We start from the raw sequence: 27,978 nt of genomic DNA, 5'->3' as shown, positions 1-27,978 counted from the left end.
GCCGTTTAGGGCTTTAAAGGTCAGCACCAACACTTTGAATTGTGCTCGGAAACGTACTGGGAGCCAATGTAGGTCTTTCAAGACCGGTGTTATATGGTCTCGGCAGCCGCCCCCAGTCACCAGTCTAGCTGCCGCATTCTGGATTAGTTGTAGTTTCCGAGTCACCTTCAAAGGTAGCCCCACGTAGAGTGCATTGCAGTAGTCCAAGCGGGAGATAACCAGAGCATGCACCACTCTGGCGAGACAGTCCGCAGGCAGATAGGGTCTCAGCCTATGTACCAGATGGAGCTGGTAAACAGCTGCCCTGGACACAGATTTGACCTGTGCCTCCATGGACAGCTGTGAGTCCAAAATGACTCCCAGGCTGCGCACCTGGTTCTTCAGGGGCACAGTTACCCCATTCAGGACCAGGGAATCCTCCACACCTGCCTGCCTCCTGTCCCCCAAAAACAGTACTTCTGTCTTGTCAGGATTCAACCTCAATCTGTTAGCCGCCATCCATCCTCCAACCGCCTCCAGACACTCACACAGGACCTTCACCGCCCTCACTGGTTCTGATTTAAAAGAGAGGTAGAGCTGGGTATCATCCGCATACTGATGAACACCCAGCCCAAACCTCCTGATGATCTCTCCCAGTGGCTGCATGTAAATGTTGAAAAGCATGGGGGAGAGGACAGAACCCTGAGGCACCCCACAAGTGAGAGCCCAGGGGTCTGAACACTCATCCCCCACCACCACTTTCTGAACACGGCCCAGGAGGAAGGAGCGGAACCACTGTATGACAGTGCCCCCAGCTTCCATGTCTGCAACTAAAGGTGGAATGGAGTTTTCCAACAAGTTGTAGTCCCCAAACAGCTGGAGGGCCGAGTTTGAGGAAGCCTGGCATAGTCCATCACAGGCATAGGCAAACTCGGCTCTCCATCTGTTTGGGGACTACAATTCCCATCATCCCTGACCACTGGTCCTGTGAGCTATGAATGATGGCAGCTGTAGTCCCAAAACAGCTGAAGGGCCAACTGGCTTATCTGCCTTCTGATTCCTGATGTCAGATTTAGGCCCATTTATCCTCTGACGCAGGGTTTGGCCTGTTGGTCAAATATAGAGAGCTGAAGGGTGCTACTGGCATTTGATGGCATACACAACGTTCGAAGATGAGCCATTAAATAGGCCTGAGATGGGATGTTTGGCATTGTTGGGTCCAGCGATGGTGTTGTCTGGGTGTATATGGCAGCAAAGTTGACATCTGGGTTTATTGCACGTTCTGATACCCGTTTCCATGTTAAGTCTCCTTTCTGTATTATTGTGGGTGAGGAGTTTTAGAACTATGAACTTTTTATTTTTGGAGAAATCTCTGCCCAAAGAGCAGGTTTGAATACTGTCGTACCAGCAAGTCCCCCCCCCATTGTTTTATCTTTATTTAGCCATATAACATTACATATACATATACATATTATATATCCAACAAAAGAAGAAAAGATAGAAAAAAAGAAAAATGAAAGAAAAAGAAACTAGAAACAAAACAGTATCCAGTAAACTTCTTTGTAAGGAATACAAGCCCTCCTTTCTCCTATAACTTTTTTTCTATTTTTATAATTATAACATCTCCTCTTACGACTTCAGGCTCGACTCCCTGATTCGTATCTTGACTCCCCCCCCCCCCACAAATGGTTCCTAATAAATCATATTTCTGTTTGTCTGTTCTCTGTTAGCAAATCTATAGGTAGCCTGTGGGATTTTAGTCTATGCTAAGCCAAGCAAAGTCCTTGGAACCACCTTTTTCCATGTAGTTTATAAAAGCATCCCATTCTCTCCTTATTCTCACATTTGAGTGACTTCTTATTGATTCTGTAAGTTGAGCTAGTTCTAGATACTCACTGAGTTTTAAGAGCCATTCTTCTTTTGTCAGCAATATGTTGCTTTTCCAGGGTTTTGCAATCACGATCCTGGCGGTCGCATATAGAAAGACTCTTTTTATTGTCTTTTGGAACGTCTGTTGTGAAACTTCCTCATAAAAATAATTCTGGTTTTTTTGGCGTGATACATGAAGAGATAAAAAAAATGATCAGATGTACCAGCAAGTCTTGCATGAAGCCTGCTGCCGGAAATACATTGTGGATTTTCGTTGTAATAACTGCAGCAGCCCAGGTGTTGGCAGAGGAAAGAAGAAGCCAAAGTCGTGCTAGTCCTGTTCTAGTCCATTCTCCAGTTGGTATGAAATCTTCAACCAGGCCAGGTAAAATCCTTGCTTCAATAAAATAAAAAAAATCCATTCCTGTGACTTCCTCGGTTGTGGCTCTTCACAGTCCTTCCGCTTTTCAGTTCACAAATCTGTGCTGCTACTTTTTAAGTTGCATATTCTCCTTCTCAAAAGAGTCCCATTTTGACATCTTTCAAAAGCTCGGTAAGAACTGGTCTACTTGGGCCAATGAAGATGCTGCTTTTGTTTTGCAAAGCAGGAAATGACCACACACCAGAGCATATACTTTTCTCTTAAAATAATCTTTATTATACATCAATTTACATCAGGCATGCCCAACTTGGCCCTCCAGCTGTTTTGGGACTACAACTCCCATCATCCCTAGGTAGCAGGACCAGTGGACAGGAATGATTGGAGTTGTATTCCCAAAACAGCTGGAGGCCCAAGTTTGGCCATGCCCGCTCATGTTAGTTATTCTACTTTTTCTTGTGTTTCTCTAATCAGATTTGAATATGTCTTCCCTCTATTTTCAAGATTTAATCTGTATCTGCCAGGGGACTTGCGTTGCCCGGATCATTTTTAAGATTTTCTTTGAAATTTGTCCATTCTTTATCCTCTTCTCCCTGTTAGTTTTGCAAGATGGAAATACAGGTGAAACTCAAAAAATTAGAATATCATGGAAAAGTTCATTTCTTTCAGTAATTCAACTTAAAAGGTGAAACTATTATATGAGATAGACTCATGACATGCAAAGCGAGATATGTCAAGCCTTTATTTGTTATAATTGTAATGATCATGGCGTACACCTGATGAAAACCACAAAATAACAATTAGAATATTAAATCAAATCAGCAAAACAAGCACTGCAATTAGAGCAATATTGGACCTCTGAGAAGTAGACGCATGCATATGTACTCAGTACTTGGTTTGGGCCCCTTTTGCATCAATTACTGCCTCAATGCAGCGTGGCATGGATGCTATCAGCCTGTGGCACTGCTGAGGTGTTATGGAAGACCAGGATGCTTCAACAGCAGCCTTCAGCTCTTCTGCATTGCTTGGTCTCATGTTTCTCATCTTCCTCTTGGCAATGCCCCATAGATTCTCTATGGGGTTCAGGTCAGGCGAGTTTGCTGGCCAATCAAGCACAGTAATCCCATGGGCATTGAACCAGGTTTTGGTACTTTTGGCAGTGTGGGCAGGTGCCAAGTCCTGCTGGAAGTCAGCATCCCCATGAAGCTCATCTGCGGAAGGAAGAATGAAGTGCTCCAAAATCTCCTGGTAGACGGCTGTATTGGCCCTGGACTTAATGAAGCACAGTGGACCAACACCAGCTGATGACATGGCTCCCCAAATCAACACAGACTGTGGAAACTTCACACTGGACTTCAAGCATCTGGCATTGTGTGCCTCCCCATTCTTCCTCCAGACTCTGGGTCCTTGGTTTCCAAATGAGATGCTTCTGACGTTGTTTCTTGTTCAGGAGCGGCTTGACAAGAGGAATACAACATTTGAAGCCCATCTCCAGGATCTGTCTGTGTGTGGTAGGTCTTGATGTGCTAACTCCAGCCTCAGTCGACACCTTGTGAAAGTCCCCAGCACGTTTGAATGGTCTTTTTCTGACAATCCTCTCCAGGCTGTGGTCATCCTTGCTGCTTGTGCACCTTTTTCTTCCATACTTTTCCCTTCCGCATAACTTTCCATTAATGTGCTTCGATACAGCACTTTGGGAAAATCCAACTTCTTCTGCAATTACCTTTTGAGGCTTTCCCTCCTTACGGAGGGTCTCAATGATGGCTTTCTGCACAACTGTCAGGTCAGCAGCCTTCCCCATGATTGTGCTTCCTACTGAACCCATTGCAGGTGTTATGGATTGAATAGCTACTGCACCTTTTCACAATATTCTAATTTTCTGAGATTGTTAATTTGGGGTTTTCATCAGCTGTACGCCGTAATCATCACAATTATAACAAATAAAGGCTTGACATATCTTGCTTTGCACGTCATGAGTCTATCTCATATATTAGTTTCACCTTTTAAGTTGAATTACTGAAATAAATGAACTTTTCCACGATATTCTACCTGTAATTTTCCCGAGTTTCACCTGTATTCCATCGTTTTTGCTAGCAAGCCTGATTTGGTGGGGTTATTGTTACTTTTTCAGTTTGGGGCTATCGGGATTCTTGCTGCTGTGGTGGCATACACAAATAAGGCTCTACAGTGGTACCTTGGGTTACATACACTTCAGGTTACATATGCTTCAGGTTACAGACTCTGCTAACCCAGAAAAAGTGCTTCAGGTTAAGAACTTTGCTTCAGGATGAGAACAGAAATCGTGCTCTGGCGGCGTGGCAGCAGCAGGAGGCCCAATTAGCTAAAGTGGTGCTTCGGGTTAAGAACAGTTTCAGGTTAAGTACAGACCTCTGGAACAAATTAAGTACTTAACCCGAGGTACCACTGTACAAGTTTTCTCCACCCCCATCGTTCAGCCCGGATGCGTGGGTCCCTCTCCCGAGGTCCTTCTGGCAGTTCCCTCCCTGCGAGAAGCGAGGTTACAGGGAAGCAGGCAGAGGGCCTTCTCAGTGGTGGCTCCCTCTCCCATCAGATGTCAAAGAAATAAACAACTATCGGACTTTAAGAAGACATCTGAAGGCAGCCCTGTTTTGGGACGTTTTTGATGTTGAATGCTGTCTTGTTTTTTTCATATTCGGTTGCGATCCACCCAGAGTGGCTGCGGAAACCCAGCCAGATGGGCGGGGTATAAACAATAATTTATTATTCTATTATTATTCTCTTCTCGAAAGTTTCTCATTGTGACATTTTTCCAAAGCTTGGTAAGAATTGGTCTGCTTGGGCCGATGAGGATGCCGTTTTTGTTTTGTGAACCTGATATCCCTCAAAATGCAAGGGAATTATTTCTATATGCAACAGTGGCCTCGAGAATCTTAATAGCATCAGACTGGAAGGGAGAAAAAGGACCATCAAAATGGAAGTGGCAACAAAAGTTAATGGAGTGCGCAGAATTAGCCAAGCTATCAGGAAGAATAAGAGACCATGTAGACCAAGTCTTTTTCAACAAATGGAGTTTATTTAAAAACTACATACATATAATGTATAAGACTATATCCTCCCCCCCATTTTTAAAAAAAGTTTAAAATTGGGGGTTGTCTTCTACACGAAAAAAGAAAGAAAGATTTTTCCTCCAAAAGCACTTTATTTTAAAAATCCGATTTAAATTTTAAAAAACCCTGGCGCATGTATTCCCATGTTAACCAGTATCCCTGCACGTCAGGCTGGAGTTGCACTCCTGGGAAAAGAAAATTGCGCCCATTGGTCACTTGTTCCTCCAGAAACCTCAGCCCTGTAACCAGTTCAACTTTGCCATCCTTTCCAGTGATTGATGGGTCCACTTTGAGAACAGAAGAGAGGCAAAGGCTGGCCAGGGAGCGGAGAGAGGAGCGCGAGAAGCAGCACGGTAGGGATATATTTAAAAATACAGACATTTGATTACCATTCAAATCAATTTAAATCACGATTTACCGGTAAACCACTTGTCAGTCAGACCTGATTTAAATCGCTAGTCTGTAAGACTTGATTTAAATCTTCTTCTTTTTTAATCTTGCTGGCATCCTCTTAATCTGGACAAGCAGAGGAAGGTTTTCTTTTTGGAAGAATAAGTTTTCAGAGTGGTTTTGACAGTTATATAAAAATAACTGATTTGGTTCTACTATTAGAAATACATTGATGAAATGATGGTGAGGTTTAGTAAGTTAACTGCTTCTATTTGGACAGCTTTTCTGCTGCACTTGATTGGAAGGAGAAAAATAATCATTTCCTTCATAACAATTAAAACAATTTATTTAATCAAAACAGTAGCATTATAACATATGCCTCCCTGTTTGTTAACTGATGTGGTTAAACAGTTTTTTAAAAAAACAACTGAGTTTTAGACACATGAAAAACTTAAAACAAATCCTTATTTCCTGATGAATAGCCTTTGGACTAGAATGTCTCTTACATAGAAAAGATTTAGAATGATTTTTCCTCCAAAAGCATTTTATTTTAAAAATCCGATTTAAATTAAAAAAAACCAATTTAAATTTAAAAAATATGATTTTTTAAATTTTGTTTTTTTTTTATAAATCATTGATTTTTATCCACCCTGGTTGAAATTTGCAGCGGCCAAAGAAACACAGATATTGGAAAAGGAGAAAAAGGCCAAACTCCAGTATGAGAAGCAAATGGAGGAGAGACAGAGACGACTGAAGGAACAGAAGTTGAAGGAGCAACAAAGGAGAGTAGCAGTAGAGGAAAAGCGGAAACAGAAGCTGGAGGAGGAGAAGGTATTGTAGAGCTGAATGTTGTTGCATTAGAGCAGGCATGGCCCAACTCGACCCTCCAGCTGTTTGGGAACTACAATTCCCATCATCCCTGACCACTGGTCCTGTTAGCTAGGGACGATGGGAGTTGTAGTCCCAAAACAGCTGGAGGTTCGAGTTCGGCCACCACTGATTTAAATAGTTAAGAGCAGGCATGGCCCAACTTTTCCCTCCAGCTGTTTGGGGACTACAATTGCCATCATCCCTGACTGCTGGTCCTGTTAGCTAGGGATGATGGGAGTTGTAGTCCCCAAACAGCTGGAGGGCCAAGTTGGCACTAGTTGTATCTGTCTTAATCCTCTTTTAAAGTTGTTTTAATTTTTTAAAATCTTTATTAAACATTCAGCCATTATGTACATAAGAGTACACAATGTAACCTGTATACAAACTCCATGTACAAACTCCATATACAGTGGTACCTTGGGTTAAGTACTTAATTCGTTCTGGAGGTCTGTTCTTAACCTGAACTGTTCTTAACCTGAAGCACCACTTTAGCTAATGGGGCCTCCTGCTGCTGCCGCGCCACAGGAGCACGATTTCTGTTCTCACCCTGAAGCAAAGTTCTTAACCCAAGGTAATATTTCTGGGTTAGTGGAGTCTGTAACCTGAAGCGTATGTAACCCGAGGTACCACTGTACAAAGTTTGCTAAGAAAGGGAAGAAAGGAAAAGGAAAAAAATAGGAGGAGGAGGATAATAATAATAATAATTTATTTCTACCTCGCCCATCTGGCTGGGTTTCCCCCAGCCACGCTTGATAGCTTCCAACAGAATAATAATAATTATAATAAAAATAAAAATTTATTATTTCTATCCCTCCCATCTGGCTGGGTTTCCCCAGCCGCTCTTGGCAGCTTCCAACAGAATAATGATGATGATTTTTGTTATCCCAATCATTATTCAAATATTCTTTAAATACTATCCATTCTTTATTAACCTTCTGAGTCAAGTATCTTCGAAGTCTCTCTGTCTTTTTTGCCAGTTGTATATATTCTACCATAGGGGTCGGCAAGGTTTACCAGCCATGGGCCGGATCACTCCCACAAAGATCGTCCGTGGGCCGGACTGGTTCAGTGCGATGCCGGAAATCGTGCCTGCGCATGCCCAGATGCTGGAAATCGTGCCTGCGCAGAAGCGATTTCTGGCGTCTGGACATGCGCGGACATGATTTTTGATATCCGCTTGTGCGCAGACACGATTTCCGGCACCACGCGGCGAGTCCCCCGCTGTGCTGGGGGACTCACTGAGTGGGCAGCTCAGTTCGGGGACGGCTCGTGGGCCAGTAAAACGGTCTTCGTGGGCCGCATCTGGCCCATGGGCCGCACGTTGCCAACCCCTGTTCTAACATTTGGGCCCGCCCATTGGGTTTTGTGGGAATATTCTCACTTTTTCAATTCGTCACCACTCAAATTCTGGCTGCTGTCATTGCATGCATGAAGAGTGCTCTCTAACCTTTTTCTTAATTTCTGTTGGCATGATTTCTAATTAGGAAGGCCTCCAGGGTTTTTTTTTTAAATGGGCATTTGAGTATCTTTTTCAGTTCAGTATATATAAAAAAGGTAAAGGACCGGCGTTTGCACCACAGTGCCACCTGCGTCCCACTTCCGAGGAGACTTGGACATTTCGGAATACGAAGAGCCAGCTGCAAAGCTTTCGAATCTGAAAACGGAATTGCTTTCGGAATCGCACCGGTTCAAAGCCACAACTTAGGTTTCGGAGAGAACTCTGCCTTCTCCCGGCGGAATTCAACTTACAGGGTTGTACTGCATGGCAGAGACATAGGCCTGCACCGCTCCTTCCATGTCGCCTGCGGCAACTAAAGCAGCGGCGAGGTTGATGTATCCGTCAATGAAGCCCGGCTTGAGGCGCAGGGCGTGCCGATAGTGCTCAATTGCCTCCTGCACTTGGCCCCGTTCCTTGTACACGTTCCCCAGATTTGAGTAGGCTTCGGCCAGCAGCGGGTTCTGCTTGATTGCCAAAGTGCTGAAGTGAGCAGACCTGGGGAGGGGGAAAACGCAAGATTGTCTGGCATTTAATCTAATAGGTACTTACTATCTATCTATCTATCTATCTATCTATCTATCTATCTATCTATCATCTATCTATCTATCTATCTATCTATCTATCTATCTATCTAAAGGTAAAGGGGACCCCTGACCATTAGGTCCAGTCATGACCGACTCTGGGGTTGCGGTGCTCATCTCGCTTTATTGGCCGAGGGAGCCGGCGTACAGCTTCCGGGTCATGTGGCCAGCATGACTAAGTCGCTTCTGGTGAACCAGAGCAGCACACGGAAACACCGTTTACCTTCCTGCCGGAGCGGTGCCTATTTATCTACTTGCACTTTGACGTGCTTTCGAACTGCTAGGTGGGCAGGAGGTGGGACCAAACAATGGGAGCTCACCCCGTCACAGGGATTTGAACCGCCAACCTTCTGATCGGCAAGTTCCAGGCTCTGTGGTTTAACCCGCAGCGCCACCCACATCCCTCATTATATATATATTGTGACTATTTCCTCCATGCACTAAACTGGGATTCCCAGAAGCAACTGGCTGCCCAGTGCTCAAAACAAGATGACTAGATCAGCCATTGGTCTCATCTAGCAAGCCTGCTCTCCGTTCTTTTTGTAAATGGGAATGTGATTATTTTTTTTAATTAACCACATACTATTTTAAAAAGCTTTGAACTGCCCCCTTTAAAAAAGCTCAACAACTCTGACCTGCCCTAAAAATACTGCTCCCCTAAAAATACTTCAACAACTTTGACCTGCTCCCCTAAAAATACTTCAACAACTTTGACCTGCCCCCCTTAAAAACTCAACAACTTTTGTTTGCCTCCCTAAAAAAAAGTGCATGGATGGATGGACGGATGTATTTTGGCCTTCTCCCCGAAAAAGCTCAAAAAAAATTGACCTGCCCCCCCCCCCAAATTCAACAATTTTGGTCTGCCTCCCTAAAAAAAGGTGCATGGATGGACTGATGGATGGATGGATGGATTTTGGCCTGCTCCCCTAAAAGCTCAACAACCTATGACCTGCCCCCTTAAAAGAACCTCAACAACTTTGGTCTGCCCCCCTAAAAAAGTCAACAACCTTGACCTGCCCCCTAAAAAAAGGTGGATGGATAGATGGATTTCTGCCTGCTCGCCTAAAAATACTTCAACAACTTTGACCTGCCCCCCCAAAAAAACTCAACAACTTTCGTCTGCCTCCCTAAGAAAAGGTGGATGGATGGATGGATTGCTGGATTAACCGATATGGTTAAACAATTAAAAAACCCAAAAAAACCCTTAGACTGAGTTTTAGCACACATGAAAAACTTTCAACAAATCCTTATTTCCTGATGAATAGCCTTTGGACCATAATGTAACTTAAATAGAAAACTATCTTTAGAAAGGTTTTTCCTCCAAAAGCATTTTATTTTAAAAATCCAATTTAAATAAAAATAATCTGATTTAAATAAAAAAAATCCGATTTTTTTTTTTAAAAAAAACCTTGATTTTTATCCACCCTGTTAAAACTCCTCTGGGGAGGGATTCTCGCCCAGTTTAGGGAAGTTTTTAATGTTTAACACTGTCTTGTGTTTTTAATAATTGATTGGGAGCCGCCCAGAGTGGCTGGGGAAACCCGGCGAGATGGGCGGGGTATAAATATTATTATTATTAGTAGTAGTATTAGTATTATTATTAATAAATGTGTGTGTGTGTATATATATGTGTATATATGTGTATATGTGTGTATATATATATATATATTATTGTATGTATATATATTATTTGCATTAATAATAAAAATTTTCCAGAGAGTAACGCTCTCACAGTTACCGCTGCCTAACTCCATAGATTCAACAGGAGCACTATGAGGGAGTGCTGCATTGGACCCTGGAGCGGAGCCAGCGGCTGGAAACCCAACAGAAGAGATGGTCATGGGGTGGCTCTGTGACCTGGCAAGCCAGGTAGGTGTCTGCCACCCTTTCTATCACCCTGGAGAGATGCTGCCAGCCAGAGTCGTCATCTCCTCCTCCTCCTCCTCCTTTTCTTCCTCTTCTTATCTTCTTCTTCTTCTTTCCCCCTCCTCCTCCTCCTCCTTTTCCTCTTCTTCTTCTTCTCCTCTTCTTCGGCAATCCCTCGTAGCCGAGGAAGATCTTCCATCAACACTGTTTTAGCAATGATTCCGTAAGTGACTGCAGAGTCCGATTCTGGATCCACACGTCCTTCCACAGTGGCAGAAATTGGTTTCTGGGTGGGAGTTGATCCCGGTGTGATCGCCCGTTTCTCCCTCGCGTCCTGAGTTCGAGTGTCTTCAAAGCCCAGGATGCCTTTGGTCAAGGCTGTTCTCCAACTGGAGTGCTCTCAGGCCAGTGTTTCCCAGTTGTCGGTGTTTATACTACATTTTTAAAATTTTGCCTTGAGATCTTTCAACCTCTTTTGTGGACCACCAGCATGACGCTTTCCATTTTTAAGTTCGAAAGAGAGTAGTTGCTTTGGATTTGCTTTGAGACGGTCTTTAAAATGCTGCCAGCTAGAGTAGTCAGTGCTGGGCCAGATAGACCACTAGTCTGGCTCCCTGTAAGGTAGCTTTGGATATATGAAAAACTGAGCATAGTAATGAAGTGTGGTTTGATTTAAAAGTAAAGGTGAAGGGTTCAGTAAATGTGGCCTGTTTAAACTGGCTCTTTCTACAGAAAACAGGATAGCTTTCCTATGTCGATTATCTCACAGATACTTGTTAGACCAGGGGTCAGCAAACTTTTTTTGCAGGGAGCCGGTCCACTGTCCCTCAGACCTTGTGGGACCGGACTATATTTTGTATAAAAAGAAAAAAAAGAATGAATTCCTATGCCCCTCAAATAACCCAGAGATGCTGTAAGGCTATCAGGGGGTTACTCGAGAGCAGTCAGGCAAATGCCTCCCTGGTCGGCTGTAAAGCCTCGTTATTGGTGCCAAAAACCCTTCACCATGCAGAGCGCCACTATTCCGTGGCTCGCTCATTCACTGGCAGAATCTGTGAGTGGGCGGTCCTTAAACCTTCCCCAGCAGAGTAGTTTCTTGACGCCCAATCTGCGCCTCCCCTCTAGGCGCGGAAGCCTACTGCGCAGGGAGGGCGTGGGCAACGGAGGACCTCTCTCCTCCCTGCTTTGCCCAGGCAAGGTGTCCTGGCACCACCTTGCCTCCTCCGAGCCCTAAAGCTCCTCTCCACTAGAGGCGTGGTTACTCTCCTCCGCTGAGGAGGTGCTGCTTCCCACGATCTTTGGGGGCTCTCTGTAATCCATCTGGCTTTTCCCCTCTCGCCCCTGAGCCAATGGCAGTTCCCTGACATCCACCCCCTCCTCAAGACCCCCCTCCCCGTTGGTGAGGTCTTTAAATGTCTCCTCCTCTAGAGCGTCAGCCGGCGATGTAGGAAAACCCCAGAAAGAACTGTCATCCTCCTCCGTGGATTCAAAAGCTGCTTCCCATCCTCTCTGTTCCCTTCTCGCTGGTTGGACCTCCCAGTCTGATTCTTCTCCCTCAGACTCCTCCCGGCAGCCTTCCTCCTCTTCTGAGGCAGGGAAACCTACGAAGTCCCCTTCATCGTCCGTGGGTCCGAACTCCTCCTCCAAGAACCTGGCTATGGGTTTAGGCTTATGCGGGAACAAACCATGGAATTATTCCACCAGATAACCCTCTGTCATGGATTCTGCGGGAACCCACGTGTTTTCGGATCTAGGTTCTCCCTCCCAGGCCACCAAGTACTCTACCTGGTGCCCTCTCCACCTAGAATCGAGTATTTCCGTTGCTTCATTACAGTGTTCCCTCTCCTCTGCCCATGGATGGGTAGTCACCCCTTTCTCCCTCCCTGGGAAGCCCCACCCCCTCCCTATAATGCAAAAGCAGGGACCTATGGAACACTGGATGTATCCTCATGCTATCCGGCAATTTCAGTCCGAAGGTCACTGGGTTAACCTGCTGTATTACCTCAAAGGGCCCCAGCCGTCTAGGCTGCAACTTTTTGCAACCTCCCTTTGGGGCAAACCCTGGGACAACAACCGCATCCTGTCCCCCACCCATATGATCTCTCCTGGCCTGTGATGCCTGTCTGCCTGCCTTTTGTAGACTTCTTTAGCCCTTTCCAAATTTAGCCGGAGTTGTTGGTGCAAAGCCTCCATCTCTTCTGCAAATTGCTCCGCCACTGGCACACTCCATTCCTCCTCTCCATGCTCTGGGTAGGCCCTGGGGTGACACCCATAATTGGCCATGAAGGGGCTCATTCCCGTGGACACGTGTTCAGCGTTGTTGTACGCAAACTCAGCTAGCGCCAATTTCTCTACCCAATCGTTCTGCCTCTCACTGACATAACAGCGTAGGTACTGCTGCAATATTCCGTTCGCTCTTTCGGCCTAGCCGTTGGTTTCTGGGTGCCCTGCCGTCGAGAAGCTCACCTCTACCTGCAGCAAGCTCATGAGTTTCCGCCAGAACCGCGAGGTAAATTGTCTTCCTCGATCAGATACAACCCTCAATGGCGTCCCATGCAGCCTAAAAATGTGGTCCACAAACAGCCTGGCTGTCTCCTCTGCTGACACCGGATGAGAGCAGGCCATGAAATGACACATTTTGGTCAGTAGACGGACCACCACCATCACCGCTGTTTTCCCCCTTGACTTGGGCAGATCTGTCATAAAATCAATGGACACCACCTCCCAGGACCTCTCCGGTGTCGGTAAGGGTTCCAGTAACCCTGCTGGTGCGGTTCTTTCCCCTTTGGCCCTCTGGCACCTGTCGCACCCCCGGACATATTCTCGTACATCCTCCCTTACCTTGGCCCACCAGAACTGTCTGGTGACTAGTAGCATGGTCTTATCCTGCCCAAAATGCCCAGCTGTTGGGTTGTCATGGAGCTGCCTAAGTATCTTGGACTTCGATGTCTGTCCCGGCACATACAGTGCCCCTTTGTAGTACAGGAGCCCTCCTTTTTCCTCAAACCCCCCATTTTCCCCCTTTCCATCTCTAAGCTCCCTGATTTTAGTCTGAGCAAACTCATCGTCTCTAGTCAGCCCAGCCAGTTCTTGCTCCCCTACCAGTGCTCCCCCACACGACCAGCGGTCCTCTGGGAACACGTGCCTGGCCACAGGAGGTCCTTCCCCTTCCATGTACTCAGGTTTCCTGGAAAGTGCGTCCGCCCTCACATTCCCCCCCCCCCCCCGGTACGTATTGTATTTCGAAGTGATAATGTGAGAACGTCTGCGACCATCTGACCTGTCTCTGGTTAGGCACACACGCTGTCTGCCAGTATTCCAGGTTCTTGTGGTCCGTTCAGACCTGGATCTGGTGCTGCGCCCCAATTAAAAAGTTTCTCCACTGCCGAAAGGCCGCGTAAATGGCCAGCAATTATTTGTCATAAACAGTGTAATTTTGCTCTGACTTGCTCAGTTTCCTGGAGAAAAACGCACAAGGTCTCCAGTCCTCCCCTGACCCTTGTTGCAACAGTACTGCTCCGATGGTCCGGTCTGAAGTGTCCGTCTCCACTCTCAGTGGCTTCCCCAGATCCACATGCAGGAGCTGCTCCTCAGAGGCGAGAGCCTTCTTTAACCTTTCAAAGGACTGCTGTGCTTCCTTGGTCCACGCAAACTTCTTGCCGCTGAGACAATCCGTTATGGGTGCTGTCAAGTGCGCAAAGTTCTTGATGAACTTCCTGTAGAAGTTGCTGAGCCCTAGGAACCTCTGCACATCCTTCTTTGTTTTGGGGCTCTTCCATTCCAGCACTGCTTTCACCTTCTCCAGGTCCATGGCCAGCCCCTTGTCCGACAGTCAGTACCCCAGGAACTCCACCTCTTGAGCATGGAATTGGCATTTCTCCAGCTTGACCCACAACTGATGCTTTTTCAATCTCTCTAGCACCTGCCTAACGTATTTTACGTGCTGTGCTTCATTTCCAGAGAAGATTAAAACGTCATCCCAAAAGGCCACGCAATTCTTGTACAGCAGGGGGCCCAACACGTGGTGCATAAAGGCTTGAAAGCAGGTGGAGCCCCCAGGCATGACAAGATACAAATGGCATGACGAGATACTCAAAAGCCCCCAGGGGGGTGAACATGGTCGTCTTCCATTTGTCCCCCTCTCTCACTCTAATCAGATTGTATGCTCCCCTTAGGTCCAGCTTGGTAACACCTCCTTCAAATCTGCATACTGCGGTGGCACGCCCCCTTTGAGGATGTTTCACCCCTCCCATTGCAAGAATCTGCTGACAATGTTTCAGAAAGGAGGGGGCGGATTTTGTTCATTGCTTCTTCCGCTTCAGCCTGACTTCAATTCCGTGGCTCGCTCATTCACTGGCAGAATCTGTGAGTGGGCGGTCCTTAAACCTTCCCCAGCAGAGTAGTTTCTTGATGCCCAGTCTGTGCTTCCCCTCTCAGCGCAGAAACCTACTGCGCATGGAGGGCGTGGGTAACGGAGGACCTCTCTCCTCCCTGCTATGCTCAGGCAAGGTGTCCTGGCACCGCCTCCTCTGAGCCCTGAAGCTCCTCTCCACTGGAGGCGTGGTTACTCTCCTCCGCTGAGGAGGTGCTGCTTCCCACGATCTTTGGGGGCTCTCTGTAATCCATCCGGCTTTTCCCCTCTCACCCCTGAGATGATGGCAGTTCCCTGACAGATGCATTTTAAATAAAAGCACACTTTCTACTCATGTAAAAACACGCTGACCGTCCGTGGGCCGGATTGAGAAGGCGATTGGGCCGGATCCAGCCCCTGGGGCTTAGTTTGCCTACCCATGTGTTAGACGTTTGATTTTTGAAGTTGGCCTGCAGGAGAGAATGAGTACAGAGTCAGATCTACTTATTTTGATTAGTGATACTGGTTCTTTGATTCTAAATATGGCTGATTCTCAGTCATAAGAATAGAAGAGCAGATTTGCTGGATCAGACCCATCTAATAAACAACAACAACAATTTAAACCCCGTCCATCTGGCTGGGTTTCCCCAGCCACTCTGGGCGTCTTCCAACAAAATATTAAAATACAATAAGATGCAAAAAATCTAGTCATCTTGTTTTGGGCATTGGCCAGCCAGTTGCTTCCGGGAATCGCAGTTTAGTGTGTGGAGGAAATAGCCCCCATTGCTGTTTGTCACCCCCACAACGGCTACTTGGAGGAACTTTCCGTTTGTGCCTGGACATTCACTTAGCTATCATGGCTAATCCCCTTTCCTGACAGCAACGTCATCATCAACAACAACAATTATTATTAATATTAATACTCCACGTATCTGGCTGGGTTTCCCCAGCCACTCTGGGCGGCTTCCAGCAGAATATTAAAATACAGTGATTCAACCAATATTCAAAGCTTCTCTAAACAGGGCTGCCTTCAGATGACTAAAGATGATTGGGCAGAGGGGGCAACTTTTTAAATAGACAAGCTTTCCATTTCCCTTGCTGGGGATGCCTCCTCCTGGAGACATTTCTACCTCAGAAATAGTGAATCAGGTTCAGTTGCATGCTGTTAAAACCTGTCCGGTTTGGAGCAAGGCGCTCCTGGCAGATTCTGCTTGTAATATGAGTGTAATGATGAAGCGAAGAGTTGGCGAAGAGTTTCGACGAGGCTTCCTGGTGCTTGATAACACCTGAGTCTTTTGCATTCACATTGAACATTAATATTGAAGGGGGAATAAGCTTCCTTAATCTACATTTTGATCAGGGAAATTCTAGGGTGAGAGACTCCTCGACAGTCCACCTCGCCGGGGTGCCAGTCCCCCCGCGGGTCCATGCAGTCAGTAAAAGAAGGAAGTCCCAGCACAGGAATTTGGAGCAAAACAGCAGTCAGTAGACCATGCTCTTTATTGTTGCGCCTCAGGTCCCCCCCCCCAGGAGTAAGAACCCCGAGCATGGGGCAACGTCGACTTTTAAAACTTCCCTCTTTTCTCCAGAATACACTTCGAGCAGCATCATTGATACATCATCATTACATCACTGACATGTCACCAAAGGGGAGGGGTGACATTAGTTCAACCTTGGCAAACATGTCCAGGCAAGTCCTTGGTACAAGATTAGCGCAGGCCAGGCATGGCCCAAGTTGGCCCTCCAGCTGTTTTGGGACTACAATTCCCATCACCCCTAGCTAACAGGACCTGTGGGTCAGGGATGATGGGCATTGTAGTCCCAAAACATTGGGAGGGCTGAGTTGGGACATGCCTGGCATAGGCAAAACATGTCCAGGCAACTCCCAAGTGCCCACCATCAAAGGGCAAGAGAGCTCCCTTTGCACATCCATCGCCTGGGGCAAGCCTGGCGATGGGCTTTTGGAAACTAACTGCTCAGCAATTGTCACCCCTGGGTGGTGGTGGCAGGGGAAAAGAGTCCTTTTTCCAAGGGCAAAAATGGCATTGGAATGGAGGAAATGGGGTTGGTTTTGTATGATTGATCAAGCGAGGTCTCTTCCCTGAGCTGTCACATCGAAAGGATGCATTCAGGCATAATATTTGTGATATTTATCAGCTTTAAAGATGTCCCCCCCCCGTCATTTCTGTAACAAATTTGATGTACTTCCTGGCTGAAACACACCCTCGGGGTGATAGAGCACATGCTTTGCATTTGGAAGAGCCCAGGTGCAATACATAGCTTCTCAGGTAGAGCTGGGAACGTTCCCTGCCTGAATCCCTGAGGACCTGCTGCCGGCCAGTGTTGACAGTACTGAGCTAGGCAAACCAATGCTCTGACCCAGGATAAGACAACTTCCTATGTTTTTTAATGACTGATGTTTTAATGTGCTTTTAATCTCCTGTTGGAAGCCGCCCAGAGTGGCTGGGGAAACCCAGCTAGATGGGTGGGGTATAAGTAATTAATAATAATAATAATAATAATAATAATAATAATAATAATAATAGGCAGATTGGGGATTTAATTAATGTTACACTTCGTAATCGGATTGTTCGATAAGAGTGCCAGTTATTTCATTTTTTTAAAATAGTATTTGTTACTTTTAAACCTTACAAAAAGGAGAAAAGAAAAGAAAAAAAGAAAAAGAAAGAAAAAACAATACAGTACAATATATAAACAATACACAACACAACATTAACACATTAAACAAAACGAGAGCAAAAACAATTCAAAAAACACACATCATACCATCTCAATACCCTCTCTTTCATTCCCTTGTTTCATCGACCTCCTCTCACCTCCCTTTTTGTATTCCATTTCTATTAATTATTTCAGCAAATCCTTTCCATCTTTCTCTATTTTCTGTCATATGGTTATCTTAACATATTTTAACCTTATTTTCCATTAATACTATAATACTTTTTAATGCTTAATTCCTTATAACATTTCTACTAAAGCCGTATAATTCCATTCCAACATTTTTCTAACACTCATTAATTTTACATTATTTCCATATATAGACTTTAAACTTTTTCCAATATTCTTCCACCGTCTCTTCTCCCTGGTCTCGGATTCTGCCAGTCATTTCTGTCAATTCCATATAGTCCATCAACCTGGTGATCTTCTGTCCGAGGCTCTTAACTCTTTTCCAAGTCCCTTCTGCAAGTCTTCTTCATATTTATACATGCACTTTACTTTGTCTTCTCCTGATCTTGTTCTTATTTTCCTTCCTTTGATGCTGAAGAGTAGATCTCGGGGAAATTCCCACCTAGCAATGTTTTTATTCCTTCTCGACAAGTCAGCCAAATCTCCATAGTTAAAACTAAGATTCAAAAGATATTTCAGGACGTATTTCAAAGTTCCTCCAAATCTGGCGGTCCCCACAACTCCAGTCTCCTCCTGACCCAAGTCCAGGTCCCAAAGGTCAGTAAATCCCTGCATGAAGGGATCTATCCAACTTTCCTTCTCCAGTCCAAGCGGGGCTCCAATCCTCAAAGTCTGACTTTCTCTAAATTCAATCATAAAAAGCACCAACTTATAGTCATCAAATTGCATCTGTAAGGCTGGGGCTCTCTCCCTCTCCACTTGTGCTACTTTAGGTTCAACAACAACAACTTTCTCCCCTGCCTTCTCCACAATTTGCCATGTCAAAGTAGATCCCTGTATCGATTCCTGAATAGTTTCTGTATTAATATTCACTTTTTGTCCCAAATTAGTCACTTTTTGTTCCAAGTTATCAATTTTTATAGTCATCACATCCGTCTTCTTATGGAGCTGTTCCAGTGAATCATTTATCTTACATAATGCAACCACTAAGGCTTCTTCTGTCAACATTTTTAATGCTCCAAGGTCAATCCCAGATTCTCACAGTTTTTTATCTTGCAGCTGGAAATCCCCCCAGCTCAGCTCATGTAACAATTTCAAAGGCTTCCTCTAGGGGAAAACAATTTCTATTTGTATCAATCCTTTTAAGCACAGTTCAAGCAATAAAGTTAGTTTCAATTTTCAGTTACTTTTACTCCTTTTTAAACGCTGAAGGAGACAATGGAAACAATGTATTTCTCTTATTTAACTAGCTGTCAACAAACGATCTATTCACAGTCAATGAGCATTTCCAAAACGTCAGTCTTACTAGCAGCCCGTTTCCAGGTTCAGAGCGGTGGTAATTTGACTTTCTTCACTCTCTCCTGCAGGCTTACACGATCCAAAATTTCCCCCCTCTTCTCCTGCTTCCAAGGGGGGTTTGATGATTTTAGCCGATGGAAGTTTAACCCTTTACGGAAGGCTTTCCAAGACTTTAGCTTGCAGCCTCTTTGCTTCAGTCTATTTACAAAAGGGGAAGGCGGACTTCCTGTTTGAAACCTCCCCGTTTCGATGCCAAATTAAGACGTTTAAAAATCCAATTTTCCGTTCTACTGACGGGTAGTTGTTTTAAGATCAAATTGTCCACAGGAAAAAGTCAGCGCTCTCCGGCAACAGCAATGCGGCTTCACTCCGTGAAAGAAGCAGTCAATTCGAAGCACCGCGCCACTCACCCCACGTCGCTCCGGATCCCCGAAACCGGGTTTCCCCGCGAGTAGGGGAGGTGCAAAAGGTGCCAGCCAAATCCCACGTTCACAGGCTTCTCCCGCCTGTGATTTTTTGTGGGTCCCCGCCTTCGCCGTGGCGGCCAGACCCTAATTTCCACGAAGCAAATTCCTCCCGATCAGAGGAATTCAGCCATTACCGGAGGCGCTAACCCGGAAGTCCCAAGAGTGCCAGTTATTTCAGATTAAGAACCTGAATGTTTTCCTTGTGAATTCTCTCATACTTGTTTCACCATTGTGATTTTCGTTTACAAACTTTATTTCACAGAGTCGCCAATTCCAGATGAAGGTGGGTCTAGGATCTATTTGCCTGCTTGCTCTTATTTGAACTAACCCCACCAGCTTTGGCATTCTCCTTCACTAGCTGGATTTAGGCAACGCTAGCTTCCTGTCTAGAACGGCGTTGCTTAGAGGCCTTCCGTAACCCGCGCAGAGCTGCCTTCCTCTTAACCATTCAATTGCTTGCATGCAACTTGTCAGGGAACTGCCATCCGCTCAGAGGCGAGAGGTGGAAGGGCAAGTGTTATAGGGAACCTCCGAAAATCTTGCGAAGCAGTTACTCCTCTAGCGAGGAGGAAAGCCCCACCTCCAGTGGAGAGGAGGTGGTGGGACCAGGGGATGCTAGGGAGAGCCTCAACACTGAGCCTGAGCAAAGCAGAGGGGAGGGAAGTACCCCTTTGCCAGCGCCCATTCTGTGCAGTAGGTTTTGGGGCAGGGAGGGGAGGAGAAGGTTGGGGGTCACGCAACTGTTATGCTGGGGGAGGTACAAGGACCGACCACTCCCAGATTCTGCTAGCACCTGAGCCAGACATGAACTTACGATGCTCTTCACTGTAAATAGTTTGCACTAAGAATAAAGCCTGGAAAAGACAGGTCGGAGTCTTGCCTGTTTACTCACGAGCAACCACACCACCACCTGACACAACTGATTTGCTACTGTTGGAAAAACGCCCCCGGGAAGGGTGCCACCTTCCCAAGACACCGAGGCTTCTCTCCAGTGGTCACTCTCTGGCTGGAAAATGCCCTCAGTCCAGAGAGACCGGTAATAAGCGACCCCTCCATCCTGAGAGGAGCACACTCGTCTTCTGGTATCCCATCACAGAAGAAAGAGACAGTCAGTAGTCTACTCACTACTTTATTTACAGACTGTACACAGAGCTCTCATCCGACATGTCTGCTCTCCTGAGCAGCAAGCACAGAAGTACAACTCGACACCCACTTCACTGAGAAGCAAAAGTAACTCTCCAGTTACTTGAGAACAAGCAGAGACTTCCTGTCTCACGCTCACAGACATCACATGGTGTCAACAACCATTGTGCTGCTCCTTGCAGCTGGTGAGAAATAAAAATCCCAACAGCTACTTCCTTTTTGAGATCTAAAGAATTCATATGGCCTGCTTGCTCATAAGATTATTGTATACACTGCATGGAAACCCTAGGGATGGCCCCTTGGAATATTCTCTGGTGTCTGGTGTAATATAGGCTAGATGCTGCCTCCACCATAGGAACTCATTACCTGCCTAACTGTTCACCCACCCAGTCTGCTACCCTGCTATTTCTATGAACTGAATCACAGACCCCCAGAGTTGCATGTCCCAGGCAGACATCCTTTTAGGAGTTGTCCCTGTGTCTTAAGAGTTTGAATGAATGAATGAATGAATGAATCTTTATTTGCGTCAGCCATCGGCTGTAGCAACAAAACAGCAATGCAACAGACAAAGAACAGAAATCAAAAGTCGATGGTATAAAACACACTCTAGGGTCCTCAGTCAGCAGTCAAATAGTGGACCTTATTCTGATGGCCCCAGCTCGAAACCTGACAGCCTTTACTGTCATCTGATCCTCTTGATTTGCCAAAAGGAAGGAGACTGTGGCAATGGTTGGGCGACCCGGAATGGACAATAAAATAGGGGTGATAATCTCATTTCTCAAGTCTTTAGAAAGAGTGCAGGCCAGATAGCAAAATTCATGTCAAATGGCTGTTTTAGGGGTTGTTTTTCAAAGTCTGGAATGGATTAATCCGTTTTGCATTCCTTTCTATGGGAAAGCGCGCCTTGGTTTTGGAACGCTTTGGTTTTGGAACGGATTTCCGGAACGGATTAAGTTTGAGAACTTGAATCAAATCCACCCTGTGCTAAAGTAATAATTCCTTTTTTCAGGCAGCAAGCACTCTACCTCCTCAGCAAACCTCAAGCAAGGGGAAACTGTCATCAATAAGCGCCTTTCATTCTCCGCAGCACGTCTGAATTCTCCCAGCAAGGGTGAGTGTATGTTTGCAAAACACAGTATGCTTTCCCACCTTTACAACCTCTTTGTGATATTTTTGCCTTAAATGCCCTTTTTTCTTTTTTTTTTACTCATTTTGTTAACCTAGCTTACTGTGCATATCTCCACCCATTGGTTGCTGGATGTGACGAGGTCTGTTAGAACAGAAGAGTCATGGTAAACACTTCGCAGACCACTCGGTTCTGGAATTCAGAAAGCCAAATTATGACCCCTAATTTCACGCCTACTCTTCCATACTAACCCATCAGGATTTGCATGCTGTCAATCACAAGCACTTCAGTTTGATCCAAGACTTAAGTACTGTGTTTTTCCGTGTATAAGACTATATTCCCCCCCCCCATTTTTTAAGTTTAAAATTGGGGGTCGTCTTATGCATGGAATGTTGCAATTAATTATTTCTTAATTTTGGGCTCAAAAAAGAGGGGTCGTCTTATACATGGGGGTGTCTTCTACACGGTAGTCAGGTGTCTGAAAATTGGTGGTGGTCCCCCTCCCCTTTTTTCTTTTTCTTTTATTTCCTTTTTTTCAAAATTTATTTATTTAAATAATACAGCAAAAATATAACATCAACAGAAAAAAAAATGAAATGAAATTGAGAGAGAGGAAAAAAACACAGTTCAAAACCATTGAAAACAAATATACTTGTTGTATAGTACTCCGCCCACCCACCCGCAGCTTCCCTCTGCTATAATTCGACTTCTTTAAATCACTATCTCCACATTTATCCTTGCATTCTCCGATTCCGCCGCTAGCATCCCCAGCTAGAGAGCAGTCTTATCATGAGAGCAGTCTTACCATGCATACGGTTTGCAACATACTTCTCTCTGTATGCCAAATTTTTCTCTGCTGTGTTGTGTGAGGCTTTTCTCGTAGAGAGTCGGGTTCCCTCGACTGTTTACTGTTAAAAGTGATTTGTGTACATCTCCTGTCCTGAGATGTTCTAGATCTCACAAACAGCAGACAAGGTTGTGTCTGGGCTGCACAATTTCATACTTCAGGTGGGGGCTTCCATGAACGAACACTAGATCCACATATGGTCACGTTAACCTCCACCTGTAAACAAAAATGCTTCATCCCAAACATCACCATCATCATCATCATCATCATAATTTATTATTTATACCCTGCCTTTCTGGCTGGGTTTCCCCAGCCACTCTGGGCGGCTCCCAATCGAATATTAAAAATACAAGACAGCATGAAACATTCAAAACTTCCCTAAACAGGGCTGCTTTCAGGTGTCTTTTATAAGTAGGATAGTTGCTTATTTCCTTGACATCTGATGAGAGGGTGTTCCACAGGGCGAGCGCCACCACAAATAAGGCCCCCTGCCTGGTTCCCTGTAACCTTGCTTCTTGCAGGGAGGGAACCACCAAAAGACCCTCGGGAGAGGGATCCCGGCGTCCAGGGTGGAGACGCTCCTTCAGGTCTCCTGGGCCGTTGAGGTCTTTCAAGGTCAGCACCGACACTTTGGTTTTTTTTATAATAATTTTTATTAATTTTAACATATAAATTATAATACGTACCACAAAACTTTATGACTTATACAATCTTTTTGGACTTCCATCAGCACCTCTGATAATCCACAGTTTTAACCACTTCTTATGCATTTCTTAAATTTAAATATAGTCTTTAAATATTGCTGCCCCGTTGATTATTGGAATTGTCTGAAACAAAAATAACATCTTTGGTAGCACATTCATCTTAATAGCTGAAATCCTCCCCCAAAATGATAACTTCATCCTTCCCCATATTTCTAGATCTCTCTTAATACCATTCCACACCGGCGTGTAGTTGTTTTGAAATAGATCAATATTTTTAGGAGTTAACCAAATTCCCAAATACTCTTTTAACAACTTCTATACCTATTTGTTGCTGCAATACTTCCACCAGGTCCTGTTTCATATTTTTAACTATTATCTTAGTATTCTTTTTGTTCAGTTTGAAACCTGCCACCTGCCCAAACTGTTCTATTTCCTCTAATACTTCTTTGACACTTGTAATTGGCTCTTCAATTGTTAATACCAAGTCATCGGCAAATGCTTTCACTTTGTACTCATTTCGACCGACTGAAATTCCCTTTAATAATAATAATAATAATAAATAATAAATTTTATTTATATCCCGCCCTCCCCAGCCGAAGCCGGGCTCAGAGCAGCTAACATCAAATGTATAACACATTAACATAAAATTAGACAATCAATTAAAATACATCCTCAAATCAGATCAGGATCAGAATAAAATCCAATCAGATGGCAACCCGCAGATTAGGGTTGGGGACCTTAAATGCTCACCAGGCCCAACTGTTTGTGCTGAACTTATATGGGCCTGTGAGAAAAATTGGGAGGCCACTTTCATGCAAGTTCTTATGAAGGGGAGAGGGAGTCAGACTGAACCCCGACCAAAGGCCTGGCAGAACAGCTCCGTCTTGCAGGCTCTGCGGAAAGATGTCAAGTCCCGCAGGGCCCTAGTATCTTGTGACAGAGCGTTCCACCAGATTGGAGCCACAGCCGAAAAAGCCCTGGTTCTGGTTGAGGCCAGCCTAACCTCTCTGTGGCCTGGGACCTCAAAGATGTTTTTGTTTGAAGACCGTAAGTTCCTCTGTGGGACATACCAGGAGAGGCGGTCCTGTAGGTACGAGGGTCCTAGGCCGTATAGGGCTTTAAAGGTTAAAACTAGCACCTTAAACCTGATCCTGTACTCCACCGGGAGCCAGTGCAGCTGGTATAGCACTGGGTGAATGTGATCTTGCAGCGAGGACCCCGTAAGGAGTCTCACCGCGGCGTTCTGCACCCGCTGGAGTTTCTGGGTCAGTCTCAAGGGCAGCCCCACGTAGAGCGAGTTACAATAATCCAGTCTGGAGGCGACTGTCGCGTGGATCACAGTGGCTAGGTCAGGGCGAGAGAGATAAGGAGCCAACTGCTTAGCTTGGCGGAGATGAAAAAATGCTGCCTTTGTTGTAGCTGCAATCTGCGCCTCCATGGAAAGGGAGGTGTTGAAGATTACACTCTTAATGGACGGTGCTGGCACTAATTGCACGCCCGCAAGAGATGGGAGTTGCCCCCCCCAATCCCATATCGTCCCTTCCCAGCCAAAGGACCTCTGTCTTCGAAGGATTTAACTTCAACCCGCTCCCACATAACCATCCAGCCACAGCTTCCAAACATCTGATCAGTTTGTCTGGGGCCGAGTCAGGATGGCTATACATCAACAGATAGAGTTGGGTGTCATCAGCAAACTCCGGACAAGCTGGGCAAGGGGGCGCATAAAGATGTTTAAAAGCATCGGGGAGAGTATTGCACCCTGAGGCACTCCACACACCAAGGAGTGGCGCGATGACCATTCCCCCCCCCCCAAGCGCCACCCTCTGTCCCTGACCAGAGAGAAACGAGCGCAGCTATTGAAGGACTGTGCCCTGGATCCCCACGTCGGCAAGGCGGTGGTCCAGGAGTTCGTGATCAACCATGTCAAAGGCTGCTGACAGATCTAGAAGAATCAGCAGCCTCGACTCGCCTCGATCCAGCTGCCTGCGGAGATCATCTGTTAGGGCGACCAGAGCCATCTCGGTCCCATGACCAGCGCGGAAGCCGGATTGGAATGGATCCAGAGCCGATGTTTCATCCAGAAACACACCAAGCGGTTCAGCAACTGCTCTCTCAATCACCTTACCCAGGAATGGAAGATTTGAAACCGTGCGGTAATTGGATAGATCTAAAGGATCTAATGATGTTTTCTTTAAGAGCGGGCGCACCACTGCCTCCTTCAGTTCCCCTGGGAATGTCCCGGTGCCAAGGGACAAATTGATGATATCCCCTAGGGGGACCCACACCTCGTCTGGACACGCTCTAATCATTCATTAGTTCATTCTTCCTTATTGACCTTAAGAAGACTTCCAGTACCGATATGAATAATAGTGGTGATAGAGGACACCCTTGTCTTGTGCCTTTAGTAATTTCTATATTTTCTGTTACTATATTATTTACAGTCAATTTTGCTCTCTGTTCCGAATATATCGCTTTTATTCCATTTAGAAAGAATTGACCAGTATCCATTAATTCAATTTTTTTAACATAAATTCCCAGGATATATTATCAAAAGCCTTTTCCGCATCCACAAAAATTAACATTGCTTGTTTTTCATTCCTGGCAGTTAGATATTCAATTATATTAATTATATTCCTTATGTTATCTTTCATCTGTCTACCAGGTAGAAAACCTGCTTGATCCTTATGGATAATTTCATTCAATATTTTTTTCAATCTATTTGCCAATATGCTTGCAAATAATTTATAGTCATTGTTTAACAGGGAAATCGGTCTATAATTCTTTACTTGTGTTAAATCCGAGTCTTGTTTTGGAATAAGTGTGATATATGCTTCTTTCCACGTTTCTGGCAATTCTCCCTTTTTAAATATATTATTCATCACTTCTTTCATTGGCACAAGTAGGGTGTGTTTCATTTCTTTATAATATCTTGCTGTAAATCCATCCGGTCCCGGTGTCTTTCCACTTTTCAATTCTTTTATAGCAACTTTAATTTCTTCTATTTCAATTAGGTCGTTCAGTGTTAGGGAATTGCTGACAAGCTAGCTGAGATAAAACTCTGGGCAGCCAGCCATATCTGTACAAAGATTTATTGGTTAGCTTCAACGTCCTTACAAGAGTTCAAAACGCACACTCCATCACGATGAGTCAGATGGATCGTCTGACGTTTTCTTTCGCCGCGCCCAGCAGACCCATTTCCGCAGATCAGCCCTCCTCTTTCCTCTGCTCTGTGAGTGGCTGATACCTGGAACTAGGTCACCCCTCCCCGTTTCACTGTCTCCGAACGTTTCTTTCTCTTCCTCCTCTGACGAGGAAGAATAGCTGCTGATTAAAGACTTAGGCTCTCTGTAAGTGCCTCTCTTCTCCCCCCTCACCTCCTTCTCAGCCTCCAATTCCCTGACATCCACCCCCTCCCCAAAGGCCCCCTCCCGCTCGGGAGAACCAACCGTTCCCGATTCTCTCTCTGGAGTGGTGGGGGTGAAACCTGAAAAATTCCCCTCTCCCTCATCTGTACAGGTGAAACTCAGAAAATTAGAATATCATGGAAAAGTTCATTTATTTCAGTAATTCAACTTAAAAGATGAAACTAATATATGAGATAGACTCATGACATGCAAAGCGAGATATGTCAAGCCTTTATTTGTTATAATTGTGATATTATGGCACACAGCTGATGAAAACCCCAAATTAACAATCTCAGAAAATTAGGATATTAAATCAAATCAGCAAAACAAGGACTGCAAATAGAGCAATATTGGACCTATGAGAAGTAGAAGCATGCATATTGTCAGGGAACTGTCATCTGAGACGAAGGAGGTGAAAGGGCTCATGGAGGGTGAGAGAGACCACTCAGCGGAGGAGGGGACCAGCAGGGGGAGAAGTGGAGTTACAAGGGAAAGTGAGTCGGAGGGAGGGCTCAGAGATACTTCAAGCGAGAACAGTGGAGAGGTTTCAGGACCTCCCGTAGGGACACCCACTCCTCGGCGGAAACTGTCACGCCGAGAGTCCAGAAGACGCGTTTCCGTTAAGGAGCTTTTATGCTGGAAGAAGTTCCGTAAACGCCCACTGTCCGATTCAACGAGCGATTGATGGAGCCATGCTTAAGGAGCTCCGTCACAGACAGAGGTTTGGGAACTTAGCCAAACTCTGAGGGATCAGGATTTTACGCACAAGCAGCTCACCATCCCATCACAGCAATCGGACAGTCCCTGAAAGCAGCTTGTGCAGAGAGGCATCATGAGCAACCCAGCCGGAGCCGGAGGAGCAGCAGGAGCTAGAGAAGGTCCAACTCTGGAAGAAAGGTACAGAGTTTTGGAACTCCAGCTAGCAATGCAAACGGCGAGGCTAGAAGAAAGGAGGGCGCAGGATGCAGAAAAGGCAAAAGGCGCTACACTAGCAAGAAAGATGCCAGGAATGGTGCAGAAGTTTGGGGGGGACCCCAGGAACTACCAAGCCTTTAGGACAGAGATGCAGTATGCTCTCGAACTGCAGTTTAACGACTTTCCCGATGAGGCATCGCGAGTGGCGTTTGTGATTGGCCATCTCGAAGGGGGGGCGAGAGACTGGGTCCGGCCCCTGATGGCAGGGAATAGTGACATGCTGAAGGATGCGAGGAAGTTTTTTCGCGCCATGGATTTGATGTTTTCCAGCGAGAT

General features: G+C 45.5%; 2 protein-coding genes across 2 annotated transcripts in view; one reads left to right on the top strand and one right to left on the bottom strand.

Annotated features, from left to right (window-relative positions):
* LOC310753712 (uncharacterized protein) overlaps positions 1-27,978 on the bottom strand; it is a gene marked incomplete at its 3' end in the record, with an annotated part of 332,047 nt that overhangs the window by 281,856 nt on the left and 22,213 nt on the right. The window lies entirely within an intron of this gene.
* LOC310753861 (MAP7 domain-containing protein 3-like) lies at positions 2,140-10,535 on the top strand. The gene is made up of 4 exons (XM_083595231.1): positions 2,140-2,233; positions 5,589-5,669; positions 6,374-6,537; positions 10,421-10,535. Exons 1-4 carry the CDS (start codon positions 2,212-2,214, stop codon positions 10,526-10,528), a joined length of 375 nt encoding a protein of 124 aa, XP_083451357.1. The 5' UTR covers positions 2,140-2,211; the 3' UTR covers positions 10,529-10,535.

Source organism: Podarcis filfolensis, assembly GCF_964270895.1.
Source record: "Podarcis filfolensis genome assembly, chromosome: W".
NCBI lineage: Eukaryota > Metazoa > Chordata > Lepidosauria > Squamata > Lacertidae > Podarcis > Podarcis filfolensis.
The sequence above is the reverse complement of the archived record's forward strand: the minus strand, read 5'-3'. Positions and strand labels throughout refer to the sequence as shown.